The following is a 12,273-nucleotide window of genomic DNA, read 5'->3' as shown; positions in this document are numbered from 1 at the left end:
AAGTAGTCCTGTCCAAAGATCGTCTCTTGGGTAGGATCTCTATTTCTAGTCCTTTATTTACTTAGACAAGGTGGTTTCCTTGCCTAAATTAGCCCCTCTTCAAAGTATTCACAAGTTTCTAAGAAAAGAAGCAATCTACCTATTGACATTTCAGTTTCTAGATAAAAATCTTTAAAAAAAATTATAGATACACGCAGTTATATTTTTGAGTAGAATTGATCTTAAGCCAGTTTTTCGAACTAGCGTGGGTGTTTTTATTGTTGTTGTTTTAATAATGATTCAAAATATAAAAGATAAAAAGGTGACAAACCATGTGAAGTACTTCCCCTACTTCAGCATAGAAGATTTAAAATTTACCACTCATTACACAAAGTGTTACACATGTAAAAAATTAGTTAAGTTGTGCTATTATTTTAATCAACGGAAGTGCTACAAGTGTTAGATCTACCAAAGTCCTCCATAAGAGAACTTTACTAAATAAGGCAAGGTGCCCAAAGGGACCCATTTCTACAGCCAAGGGGAAGAATCTCATGCAGAGACCATGCTGAAGATAAAACGAGCTACAGAAACACAACTAGCATGTTTCATTTTCTTTCTAATACACAAAGAATACAGAGGGGAGAAAAACGGGAACACGTTATTATTAACTAAAAGAGTAGACAATTTTATTTTCACATGTCACAATACAAACAAAAACTGCCCCTTTTTTCTTTTTTGGTCTACTACTCCACTCCAAAACTATTTTCTCTTTGATAGAAAGGGGGAGCAAGTCTTCCTTGCTGTGCTGTTAGAAAACACCCAGAGTCACGGCATTACAATCTCCTGGTGAAGTAGGACAAGTAATATAAAACTGATACAAAGAAGCTGCCCTCAGTCCTTATCTGTCTGGTCGAGTCATTCCTGGCCGGGTGGGCACCATCATGGGACGGGCAGGGGGCCTCATCATTGGGGGCCCAGGCATCATTGGCATGTGGCCTCCCATGGGTGGCCTCATTCCAGGAGCTGCAGGACAGCACAAAGAAAAAGAAAAAAAGAAGTCAGAAAATTCACTTACGAAACAGTCTGATGGGACTTTAAAAAGGAAAAAAAAAAAGTAGCCCGCCCCCTGCAAAATGCTGGAAAAAGACATGCTTGACAAAAGAAATGCAACAAATTCATCCTGTCTTTAAATTACTTAGAGACATTCTCAAACAAAAAACAGAGGTCAGCACAAGAACCACGTGGGATCATGATCTAATGATAGTAAGGCGGGAACTATTAATAGGCTGGTTTCCAGAAATCACCAGGGTCTCTAGTTCCCTAAACTGACCTTTTTTTTTAACTCAGGGAAATTCACAACTCATCACATGTTTTTCAGTCAGCATTTCTGATCAGTTATAGCCACCATATAACTGGAGCTATTTCATGAATGTACACAGGCACAGAGGACAATCTTACTACTAAGCCTTTGTTTGGAGTTGTAGGGAAGGTGAGTACGAGGCACACGCTGAGAACCTATCAGTAACTGTACTCAGCTCAAGTAAAAAAAAATAACAGGCAATAATGTGATTCATAACCATTAGCACACACACACAAATCTGATTTTTCTAATGCATTTTAGAAACTATTAATAATTTTTTAATCAATGTTCCATCAACATACCAGCCAAATAAATAAGCCTGGGGGAGGAAAAGAACAAAGGGGCAGGGGTTGGGGAAGAACATAGGAACTTCAATGGACTTGGTAATGTTCTACTTCCTGAGCTAGATGGTAGGTTCATGGGTATTCACTTTATTGTTATGCCTGACAATTTTCATTTTATATATATGTTATTTTTAAAATCCAAATTTTACCTATCTTTAACTAAATAATTTTGGTTAAAGGCTTCCAGTGAATTGTTCAAGAGAAAACATCATTCAAAGTTGAACACAGCCTTGAATCAAAAAAGTGCTACACAAGTATATGCAAAGGCACAAAACCCAAAAGGTAAAGAATTTCTTTGAAGCTCAATCTCAGCAGGAATAGGGAATAATAAAAAAATGAAAATAAAAGGATAATACTCAACTTATAGTAAATACCACATAAAGGCCCACACTTAACATAGCTTGTATTTATGCAGGTCTTAGAGGAATGCGTGATCTAGACCAAAGACTAAGAACTAGCCACCCAAAAAACATCAAGATTTCATTTCATGTAGAAGTCTAGATTTCTTTTTTTAAAAACTTTTTATTACGGAAATGTTCAAACACACACAAAAGTAGAAAAAAAGTATACTGAACATCCATTTACCTCTCATCCAGCATCAACAATCATCAACCCATAGCCAACTTTGTTTATCTACATGCCCACCCATTCCTACCCCTGCTCCCCATGCTCACTCCATCATTTTAATGGAAAATCCCACAATGTTATCATTTCATTTGAGCTCTTCTTTCAAAACAAACTCTCAAGAGGCCTGGCAATGCCAAGCCTGCATTCTCAATGTCAATACAGATTGAAGCTTGAGTTCTGGAAGCCCTCTTTAGAGGGGGTCATGGATTCCTCAAGTTTACTGAGTCCTCAGCCCCTTTAGGAATTTGAGTTTTCAACCCTTGATTTAAGAAGGCTAAAGAGATCATCTAAATCACTTTTGTTGTATTCTGGGTCCACAATCTGGGAACACAGAACTCTCTTTATCTATGTTCTCCAATCCCTCTAAGTCAAGCAAACTGAATGCTTCTGGGTAGGAAGCTCCTCTAATACCTTTGCACCTCATCTTACTAGCTGAGTTATACGTTTCAGTTGCAGCTGTTCCCAAAGTTGGTTATGTCAGTTTTATTTATTGCTATAATTGTATTTACTGATATAATGGAACTATTCTGCAAGTCAATAAAATAGGAGGGTAAAAAGAGAATCGTTTCTATGAAAACTAAGTTGATACTTATAAAAAGTTAAGCAAATCATCCCAAATAAATGCTCAGAAATTTGATAGGCGAGATCATCACAAAAGATTAGGACTAGATTACCTCATAAAGTCTCTAATCACCTCAAAGAAATGGAAACTAAAGTTAGTGAAAGATGCACTGCGGGCAAAGTGTATTGGTTTATGCAAGAAAGACAGGGTATTCCACCTAGCAGACCCGCTCTTAAACCAAAGGCCCTCAACACATATCAGAAAGATTTGCAAATTAATATATATTTATTTTTATGTTAAAATGTTTGAGGTATAAGTATTTTTTTTCTTTCTGAATAAAAGACTTGATCAGGTTTAGGAAGCCCCGGTGGCAGAGTGGTTAAGAGTTCAGCTGCTAACCAAAGGGTCGGTAGTTTGAATCCACCAAGCACTCCTTGCAAACCCTATGCGGCAGTTCAACTCTGTCCTATAGGGTCACTATGAGTCAGAATCAACTCAACAGCAATGGTTTTTTTTTTTTTTTTCTTAAACCAGGCTTAAGACCTTCTTGGGATAGTGATTTGACTTCGTTAACCTACAAGATTAAATCAGCAACAGGAAGTAAATCTACAAATCAAAACTGAGAAAAGTAGCAGTAATCTATCTTCTTATCCCTGCTAGAACGAATTCATCTATCCTCTTCGTTACAAGTGTTGCTAATTCCCCGACTGACAGCAACCCTATAGGATAGAGTGGAACTGCACCATAGGGTCTCTTAGGCTATAATCTTTATGGGAACAGATTGCCAGGTCTTTTCTCTCGAAGAGCAACTGATGGGTTTAAACTGCTGACCTTTTGGTTAGCAGCCAAGTACTTAACCTTTTGTCACCAGAGCTCCTTACAAGGAAAGAACCAAAAGTCAGGATGAGGCAAGGAAATTGGAGGAAAGGAGAAGAAATAAAATGGCAACTTTATTCTGTTTTTAGAAACACAAGTCTTTCGATAACTATCCAATTATACTGATAACCAAATATTTATTTCTCTTTATCATTAAAGATTCATCAAATTTAACTCATTGCAATAATACATGCAGAAAACTAAAAATTCCATTTAACTGGAAAAACCAAAATACAATGGAGCATACTAGAAGGAAAAAGATTCAAACTTACCAGGTCCCACTGGCATCATCCCAGGAGGAGGAGGGCCCATCATTGGCATCATGGGAGGGCCCCCCATATGGGGTGCTGGCATCATCCCAGGGCGGGGAGGACCCGCTGAAATAAAGAATGAAGCCCAGGGTTAAAGTATGCTTAAATACTGACATTGTACTCTTCTTAATAAAATAACAGGGTCTCATGAACTGATCCAAATCAGCATGTTACAAGCTCTCTTTACTTTATGTCTAAAAAGCAAGAGCAAGCCTTCCAGACAGAAGCATAAAACGAAGTCAGATTCCCCAGGTTAAAAAACTTCCAAGTAGTTTTAGTTAACAACTACCACCACCAAAAAAGGACTGTACCTTCTGTAGATTCATAGAGCTCCTGACAGAGACCTGATGAACTAAAGCCACGAGTAGCTAATTCAGGCCTTTTTGAAAAAAATCGAAACCTAGATTTAAAAGATTCTTTGGAAATACAGAGGCTTATATGCAGATCTAGATATTCCTGCCATTATTATTTATGATAACAAAAATTAGGAAAAACTTAAATATACAACAGTAAGAAAAGGATGAGGTGAATTATGGTACTCTCATACCACAGACTCTTCTATTTTTAAAAATAATGGAGTGAGTGCCAACCAGATGGGGTGGGGTAAGAGAGAGAGGTGATCTGGGGGTTGGTCTGGGTAGGGTCTAGCCAGGAACAGGGCGGTAGGCACCATGAAGGGCTGGGCAGGTCAGCAGTGGTCCACCTGCACTGTTGCTGCTGTTAGCCGCTGTTGAGCCCGCAACCTATGCACAATGTGCTCAGACTGCTGTGATCCACAGTGTGCTCGCTGGCTGAGTTTTTGGAAGGAGATCACCAGGACTTTCTTCCTAGTCTTCACGGGGAAGCTCCACTGAAACCTGTTTAGCATCATAGCAACACGCAAGCCTCCGCTGACAGACAGGTAGTGGCTGCACTCGAGGTGCACTGGCCAGGAATTGAGTCCGGGCCTCCGGCACAGAAGGTGAGACCTCTACCACTGAACCACCACTGCCCCCTCCCACCTGCATTGTTGTTGTTGTTAGCTGCTATTGAGTAAGTTGACTGCAACTCATGGAAACCCCATGTGTGCAGAGTAGAGCTGTTCCATAGGGCCTTCAAGGCTGTGACCTTTCAGAAGCAGATGGCCAGGCCTGTCTTCCAAGGCACCTCTGGGTGGGTTCGAACTGCCAAACTTTTGGCTAGTAGTTGAGCACTTAACCCTCTGCACCACCCAGGGACCTCCCACCCACATCACCAAACCAAAACCAAACCCATTGCTGTCGAGTCGATTTCGACTCATAGTGACCCCACAGGACAGACCAGAACTGTGCCATAGGGTTCCCACCCATATTAGTGGGCAACTGTTCCAAACAACCTAATGTGTTTATACGCATGATTACTTGCGAGACTGAGCTTAGGTCTCTGAGTCGAATTTCAAACTGAACCTTCTCAGGAGGGCCAAAGAACTTACAGCCTAGTTACTCAATCTCCTCCTCTGTGCCATGTAGAAACAACAAACCTTCCCAGACAGTGGAAGCCTTCGATTCTCACTACTTTCAACTATTCAATTCTTGTCTTTCACAAGATCTATACATCGGTGTAAGGCAGGTTAGAAAATAGGAGGAAGGACTGAGGAGTTTGTCAGTGATTTCGATCGTCCAATATTGAGTTCACAGCAGTAAATAATTCAATGTACCTAACAATACCTATCTCATATATTAACTCATCTAATCACAGGCACGCCTGCCCTTTCCGTTTGAATCTATCTCAGACTCACACGTGAGATACCACAAATACAATATCCTAATAATGACGCAGTCAAAAGTCAACTTCAAAGCTTTTCCAGAAACTATACTGATAAAGTTATTTTCTATTACTGCCTATGTATTAGTCCAATGAGCATTTGAAAGCCAAATATGAGATAATTTAAGATAATCTTAATCTTAAAATAAAGAGCTTTAAACTTACGGAGACTGGGGGGAGGCGGGATCATCGCCCCTGCTGGAGGAGGAGCAGAGAATGGAGTAGGAGGTATCTTTCCTTGTTGAAATGCAGCCGCTTTGGATGAGGGGGAGAGAAAAACAACACACAGTGAGTAAGAATTCAACGACTCATATACTAAAATAACTACTTTCTTTTAAATGTTTCAACAGTTTCAAATTATTTCACTCTAACAAGTATTCATCTAGTTACTACATCAGGGCCTCTATGGTTTTTAAACCAAACTTAGGAATTCACCAGGTAAAATGCCAATTAATTGGTTTAGTCATTCGTAGTTTTGTTTGAAATATGTGTGATATATGCCCTAAGGCCAAGCTGTATGAAACTTCTTATCCATCCTATGTATACTGTACTGAGTCAAAACAATATACAATTTTGGTTTGCCAGATTTAAAAGTAATGCACTGAGTTAGGAGATGTGGAACAAAGATGGCCCAAAGATTATGATCTTAAAAGAAAACTCCAATAAAATCAACTTTTAATTTTTCTTTCAGATAATATGAGGCAAAAATGAAAGTTTATGATAGAAACAATAGGACCTGATATTCAGCTTTAGAAGGGAGTCACAAAAAAAATACTCAAATATACACTCCCAAACTCTATTCCTGAACCTAAACCCTTCCCAATTCAGTCGCATCAGCAGCCCAGGCATAATCCATTATACTCCAAAACTAGTACAAAGGAGGTCAAATGCCTCAGGTCAATCGCTGATAATTCATGAGAACCAGATCCCAAAAGAATGACCCAGAGTGGAGATTTATGAGTGTTGTTCATTTGCCTCTGAATAGAGCCTGTGCCTGGTATAAGGGCTTTCTTCAATCAAAAAGGCACCTCCCACACCCTGTGTAGGAGGAGAGTTGGTAAAGACTAAAGGGAGAGAGGCTAAGCTGCTGTCTCAGTAGCAGGCTCAATGTCAACATAATCATGGACATCATAAGGTGTGTCCCTGAGGGCTTGCCTCCTCTCCTCCAAAAGTCCTTCATTAAAAATGTTTACACATCCTAAATTATTTTGCTGCATATGGAAAATAAGTAAGAGAATGTAATACTAACCTTTTAATGCCAAAAAATTTCTAACATCTTTTCAAATGGGGGGGAAAAAGAAAAGATTACATCATAATTCATGTTTGCAAACAAATAGGATGTCTGAGATTTGTTCCATAATAATCTACGAGGGGAGAGGGAGCAGATGAAGGTATTCAGTGGTTCTCAACTGGGGCGATTCCCCTCCCCCTTCCCGGGGACACTGGACAATGCCTGGAGACATTTTTGGTTGTCACAACTGGGGTCTGCTAGTGGCATCTACTGGGTAGAGGCCAGGGATGCTGCTAAACATCCTACAATGCACTGGACAGCCCCCCCTCTAAGCCCACACAAAGAATTATCCAGTCCAAAATGTCAACAGTACCAAGGTTGAGAATCTTGGTGTAAATAAAACAAGACTGACCACGAGTTCATAACTGCTGCAGCTGGGTGATGGGGGAGGAGGGGGCACATTCCTTAAACTTGTTTCTACCTTGAAATTTTTCATAATATTTCTGGTTTTTAAAAATCAAATCACAAAGTCTGTATTTGCCTGCCAGCTCTGGGTACAATGAATGATTTAAAAAGATCATGTTCAAATACACCAGGATGATCTAAAGTAGAAATGCAACATCCTTCTCTGTCAGCATCTTGGACTCAACTAGCCTGAACAACAAAAATGTTCCTAATTAACAAGAGTATGGCATGTGCAACAGGGGTGCAAACATATCCAAGCTATAGGGCACATCAGTTACTTTCTTTTTGACCAGTTCTCTTTGTAAGGACTACAAGGAATAAGAAACTCAAGTGAAGGCTCTCAAACTATTCAGGCTGAACTAAAATTCCATGCCATGCCTTTTCCTGTTATAAGAAAATAGTTCTAGAAACTATGGATCACTACAAAAAGAGTTTTATATAAATTTGCTGCAAAATCTGATCCCCGTCTACAGAGTAAATATTAGGCAACTTGATTCTTTTCTGCCCTGCCTCTCAGCTTAACCAATATCTGACTGCTCTATCCTCAATAATTAATTTCAATTGTGTTCCTGTATTCCTGGGAAACCAGTGACCTTCCACTTCTTTCATTCGACATGTCCGAATGCCCCCATTTATCATTCAGAATGAGCTGCTTCTTTGAAAACAATAGCAAGACAAGGATGAGAAAGAATGGGACCATTCTTCCACATGACAACAGGAGACTGAAACGTACTTGTTTTGTCAATCAGGCTCTGAGCCTGCTCTTCCATCCATTTCTGATAGTAGTCTTTCACATTCTCCTTGTGTTTCCTACCACTGCAGTGTGTCTTTCTCACAGATGGCTGTAAAACAAAGAGGTCATATAAATCACAGAAACAAATTTCCAAAACTAGAAATTTTATAAAGCCTCACCTTGATAAAGGTAGCCTGGCTAGCATTTTGCTGCGAAAGCACCACTTATAAATATTACCTGGCAACATACTGTGCTACTTTATCTACTAATTCATTATCCAGATCAGGAGTCAGCAAACTATGGCCTGTGGGTCTGCCATTTTTATAAAAAGGGTTTTACTGAAACACAGCCACGTTCATTCATTTATGTATTGTCTATGGTTTCCGCACTACAGCAGAGTAACTATGTCAGAAACCACATGGTCCATGTATCTAAAATATTTACAACCTGTTACTTTAAGAAAACTTTGCTAACCCTTGATCTAGACCACAATGCCATTTTAATGCCCTTTCTTAAGTTATTCCATGGCAAAATAATATAGCTTACACACATTTAAACAACACAGTTTCTGAGAACACGTTCTTTTAAATGACCGTGGGTTTAGAGTACAGACTCTATATAAACTACCTACAGACCTTTGTCTCTAGCCTACTAGTTCCTAGTTTTACTGAGGTGTAACTGGCAATATGATAAATGGCAAATATATTTAGCCTCTTGTTTTTTAAGTTAACATTGCCTGAACACTTGGTATATGCCAGGCATCATGCTATGTACTTTACAAGCGTTGTCTCAATTAATCTTAGTGAAAATTGTATCACATGGTACAATGGAATACTACACCAAAATAAAAAAGAATGTATCACTGATACGTACAACATCAACGAATCTAATAAACATTGTGTAAGCAAAAGCCAGATACATACACAAAGAATAAGATTCCATTCATATGAAGTTCTAAAACCAACAACATTAATCTTTTGAAATAAAAGTCGGATCAGTTATTACCAGGGGTGCAAGAGACTGACTGCAAAGGGGCATAAAGGAACTTTCTGGGGTGACAGAAATGTTCTGCGTGTTGTTGCATACATCAATTTGTAATAAATTGACAAGTCATCAAACTGTACAGGTAGTCCCCAACTTATGACAGGGCTCCATTCTGATGACTCTGTCCTAAGTAGGTTCTGACGTAAGTCAAATGTCTCCTTTTTTTAGTTTTCATTATTATAGCTTTTATTATCAGCATCTTTATAAATCCAATCTTTGTCTTTGGGGGCTGGCATGAGAATAATAATATCAGCCAATTACATGCTGCCAACACTGTATGTAGTACACATTACTAAAAATAAGATGTACACATGCACACACCAAAAAAACGAACAGTTGTTAAATATAGTTTATCCTAACTTGAATATGTCGTAAGTCAGGGACTACCTGTACACAAGAAAATCACAAGGTTATTGTATTCTATCTACAGAAAAGGGAACTGAGGCCTAAAGAGGTAAGTCACTTGTCTCAAAGCATATTAACTGGTAAGTGACAAAGCAAGACCCGGAACCCAGATCTTCATCAGATGCTCCTTCTGGCTACCTAACTATACTTACTCTTCACACGGTTACCCCACTGCAGCAGATATGACTAATGTCATGTGGCAGAGATATTCTTTTCATGGTCTACATTTCAAAATGCTGCTCCCTGCCTCCCAAACTACTGTTTACATTAACACTATAATAATGCCTTAAGCCTAATAATAAAACCATACCTAAGGAACCAACAAAAGCCCAAAAGTTACAGCACTGAGCATAATTTTATTTACATTTCAAATTACTTCCATCGCCATAGAAATTTTCCATTATTTTCTCACGATACTACTTTAGAACAACTGTTTTACAAGGAGTTTGATGTTTGTTATAAAGAGACATTTCTTACAAAGAGGTACTTAGCCATTCTCTGAATTCTGGCATTATTTAGACTGTGAGCAGGTATACAACACTATAAACCAAAACCAAACCTGCTGCTGTTGAGTCAATTACAACTAATAGCAATCCTATAGGACAGAGTAGGCCTACCCCATAGTGTTTTCAAGGCTATAATTTTTACAGAAGCAGACTGCCACAGAAGCAGCCGAGCTCTTACTCACAGCACCACCAGGGTCCAAAAAGGGCATTACATGTAAAAAGTCTGTTACTACTTTTAAATGAATAAGTGCTTTTAAATTTCAAAGTTTTAACTTCAAATACAGCAAATATTGATAGATATGGGCCACATAAGCCAATAATTTTTGAGCATGTAAAGCAGTCCTGAGACCAAAAAGTTTGAGAACTGATGGCATAGACACTCTGAAGCTAAGACTGTATGTGCTCACCTGCCAGCTCCATACAACATATTGATTTTGTGACATCCAGTCTGTTATTTAACTACACTCTGCCTCAGTGTCCTTCTCAGTAAAATGGGAGATAAAAACAAGTACTAACTTCACAGGATTATCATGAGCGTTAAACAAAATGTCACACGCAAAGCATTTGGAACACTGACACAGAGTAAGCATTCATTCAATCTTAAATTGCTATTACTTGTTAAGCAGTTTTCAATTAAATCAAGTCTGTTTCAAATCAAACCATTTCTTTCTAATGCCATTAATCAAACATTTGAGTGCCTTGACTCAATTAAATGTTTGAGTTTTAGGACATTTTGCTGAAATTTACTTGTTATGTACACATTTTTCATCTTCAAAGTTGCTAGACCTTTATGACTTGGGGTCTCCAACGGAAACACTGACTGCTGGAAGACTACTAGCTCTTGCCAATACTCTTCAATTATGAATACAGATGCAGGAAGAGCCGAAAAACTAACACCTCAGATTATTTTCTTCAAGCAAGAGACCTAAACCTCAGCAGGCTGGGGAGGACTAACTCACACCTAAAGAAACATCTTATTTAATTATAAAACATAAGATATTTTAAACTGTTGCTAGAAAGACCACTTACAGAGTCATGGGTGAGGTATGTATCGCAGTAGTCACAATAAAACCTGGAAAAAAGAGAAAATGACACCAGCTAATAGATGCCCGTCCACCGAAGCACTGCTCACTGAAGGTTTAAAAAAAAAAAAAAAACACATACAAAAACCCCGACTTATTCACGATTACAAGACGTCAAACAACGCGTCCCTAACAAACCAGGCTTTTCTGTTGCCTTAAGTGGGTCGACCTCCACACTCAAAAAGGGGAGTTAAGAGTGTCCAGTCTCCGTTTCCCCCCGACCTCTCCCTCCCCTAAAGCTCTCAGGAGTGAGAACCCGCTCTCTGAACCTCCACAGTTCACAAATAGCGACTGCGACCTCCCCCCGATTTCGGGCCCCCACTCACTTAGGCATGCTGCTCCGCCGACCGTTGGCTGCTCCGTTCCGCGCTGCCCGGAAATGACGCACTCAACAAGCGCCGACGCTGCGAAATCGACGAGACAAGCGCGACGATCGCAGAAGCCTGGGCGGCTTCATCTGCCGGCCGAGGTGTGACGCGATGCCTTCTGTAGCAGAGTGAGGGGCAGGGCTTGTCCCTTTTCTCTGTCCCTTTACCTATAGTGGGCGAGGGCGGTGCGGATCGCTAATAGGTTCGTGAATACTAATTTAATCTTGATTCTCGATGCTTTTAGAAGCGCGTTATTATCCTTTCAACAATATCTATAGATTGCTTGCTATGTGTCCAGTACTGTTAAAAATGCTGAGAAGAGATCAGTGAACGAAACAAAAATTCCTGCCCTCATGGAGCTAAACAAAAAAAAAACAGTTATTAAATATGTAAAAATTAGATGAAGCCAAGTGCTACGGAGGAAGAAAATGTAGTCGGGAGCGGGGAGTTCAATTTTAAATAAGATGTTCCCGGGATGGCCTGCCAAGAAGGTGTGGATTAAGTGCAAACCGTTTTTACATCATCTCTCTTTTGAGTCTCTTTAACCCCAGGAAGTAGTTGAACCTGAAATTCAAGTTGCATCTCACCACCGCTTTCT

At 39.5% G+C, this 12,273-nt stretch overlaps 1 protein-coding gene across 2 annotated transcripts; it reads right to left on the bottom strand.

The window, feature by feature from the left end:
* Positions 1–536: 536 nt before the first annotated feature.
* On the bottom strand, positions 537–11,722 carry SNRPC (small nuclear ribonucleoprotein polypeptide C). Of its 2 annotated transcripts, XM_023540166.2 has the most exons (7): positions 11,634–11,722; positions 11,255–11,297; positions 8,271–8,379; positions 7,091–7,117; positions 6,007–6,096; positions 4,021–4,125; positions 537–1,002 (listed from the first exon to the last, which is right to left on the bottom strand). In XM_023540166.2, exons 1-7 carry the CDS (start codon positions 11,639–11,641, stop codon positions 878–880), a joined length of 507 nt encoding a protein of 168 aa, XP_023395934.1. In that variant the 5' UTR covers positions 11,642–11,722; the 3' UTR covers positions 537–877. The 2 variants fall into 2 exon arrangements, with proteins under 2 accessions (XP_023395934.1, XP_003421075.1); XM_003421027.4 differs by lacking the exon at positions 7,091–7,117.
* Positions 11,723–12,273: the final 551 nt, after the last annotated feature.

This window comes from Loxodonta africana, chromosome 1, assembly GCF_030014295.1.
Source record: "Loxodonta africana isolate mLoxAfr1 chromosome 1, mLoxAfr1.hap2, whole genome shotgun sequence".
Classification (NCBI taxonomy): Eukaryota; Metazoa; Chordata; class Mammalia; order Proboscidea; family Elephantidae; genus Loxodonta; species Loxodonta africana.
Note: the sequence above shows the minus strand (reverse complement) of the source record. Positions and strands in the feature narration are given on the sequence as shown.

Excerpts from the sequence above, each read along its gene's own strand:
- SNRPC (XM_023540166.2), bottom strand. Across the intron at positions 7,118-8,270 it reads GAGCCTGATTGACAAAACAA|ATGTTAGAAATTTTTTGGCA; the intron begins GTACGTTTCAGT and ends CCATTTGAAAAG. Across the intron at positions 4,126-6,006 it reads CCCGCCTCCCCCCAGTCTCC|CGGGTCCTCCCCGCCCTGGG; the intron begins GTAAGTTTAAAG and ends TCTTTATTTCAG.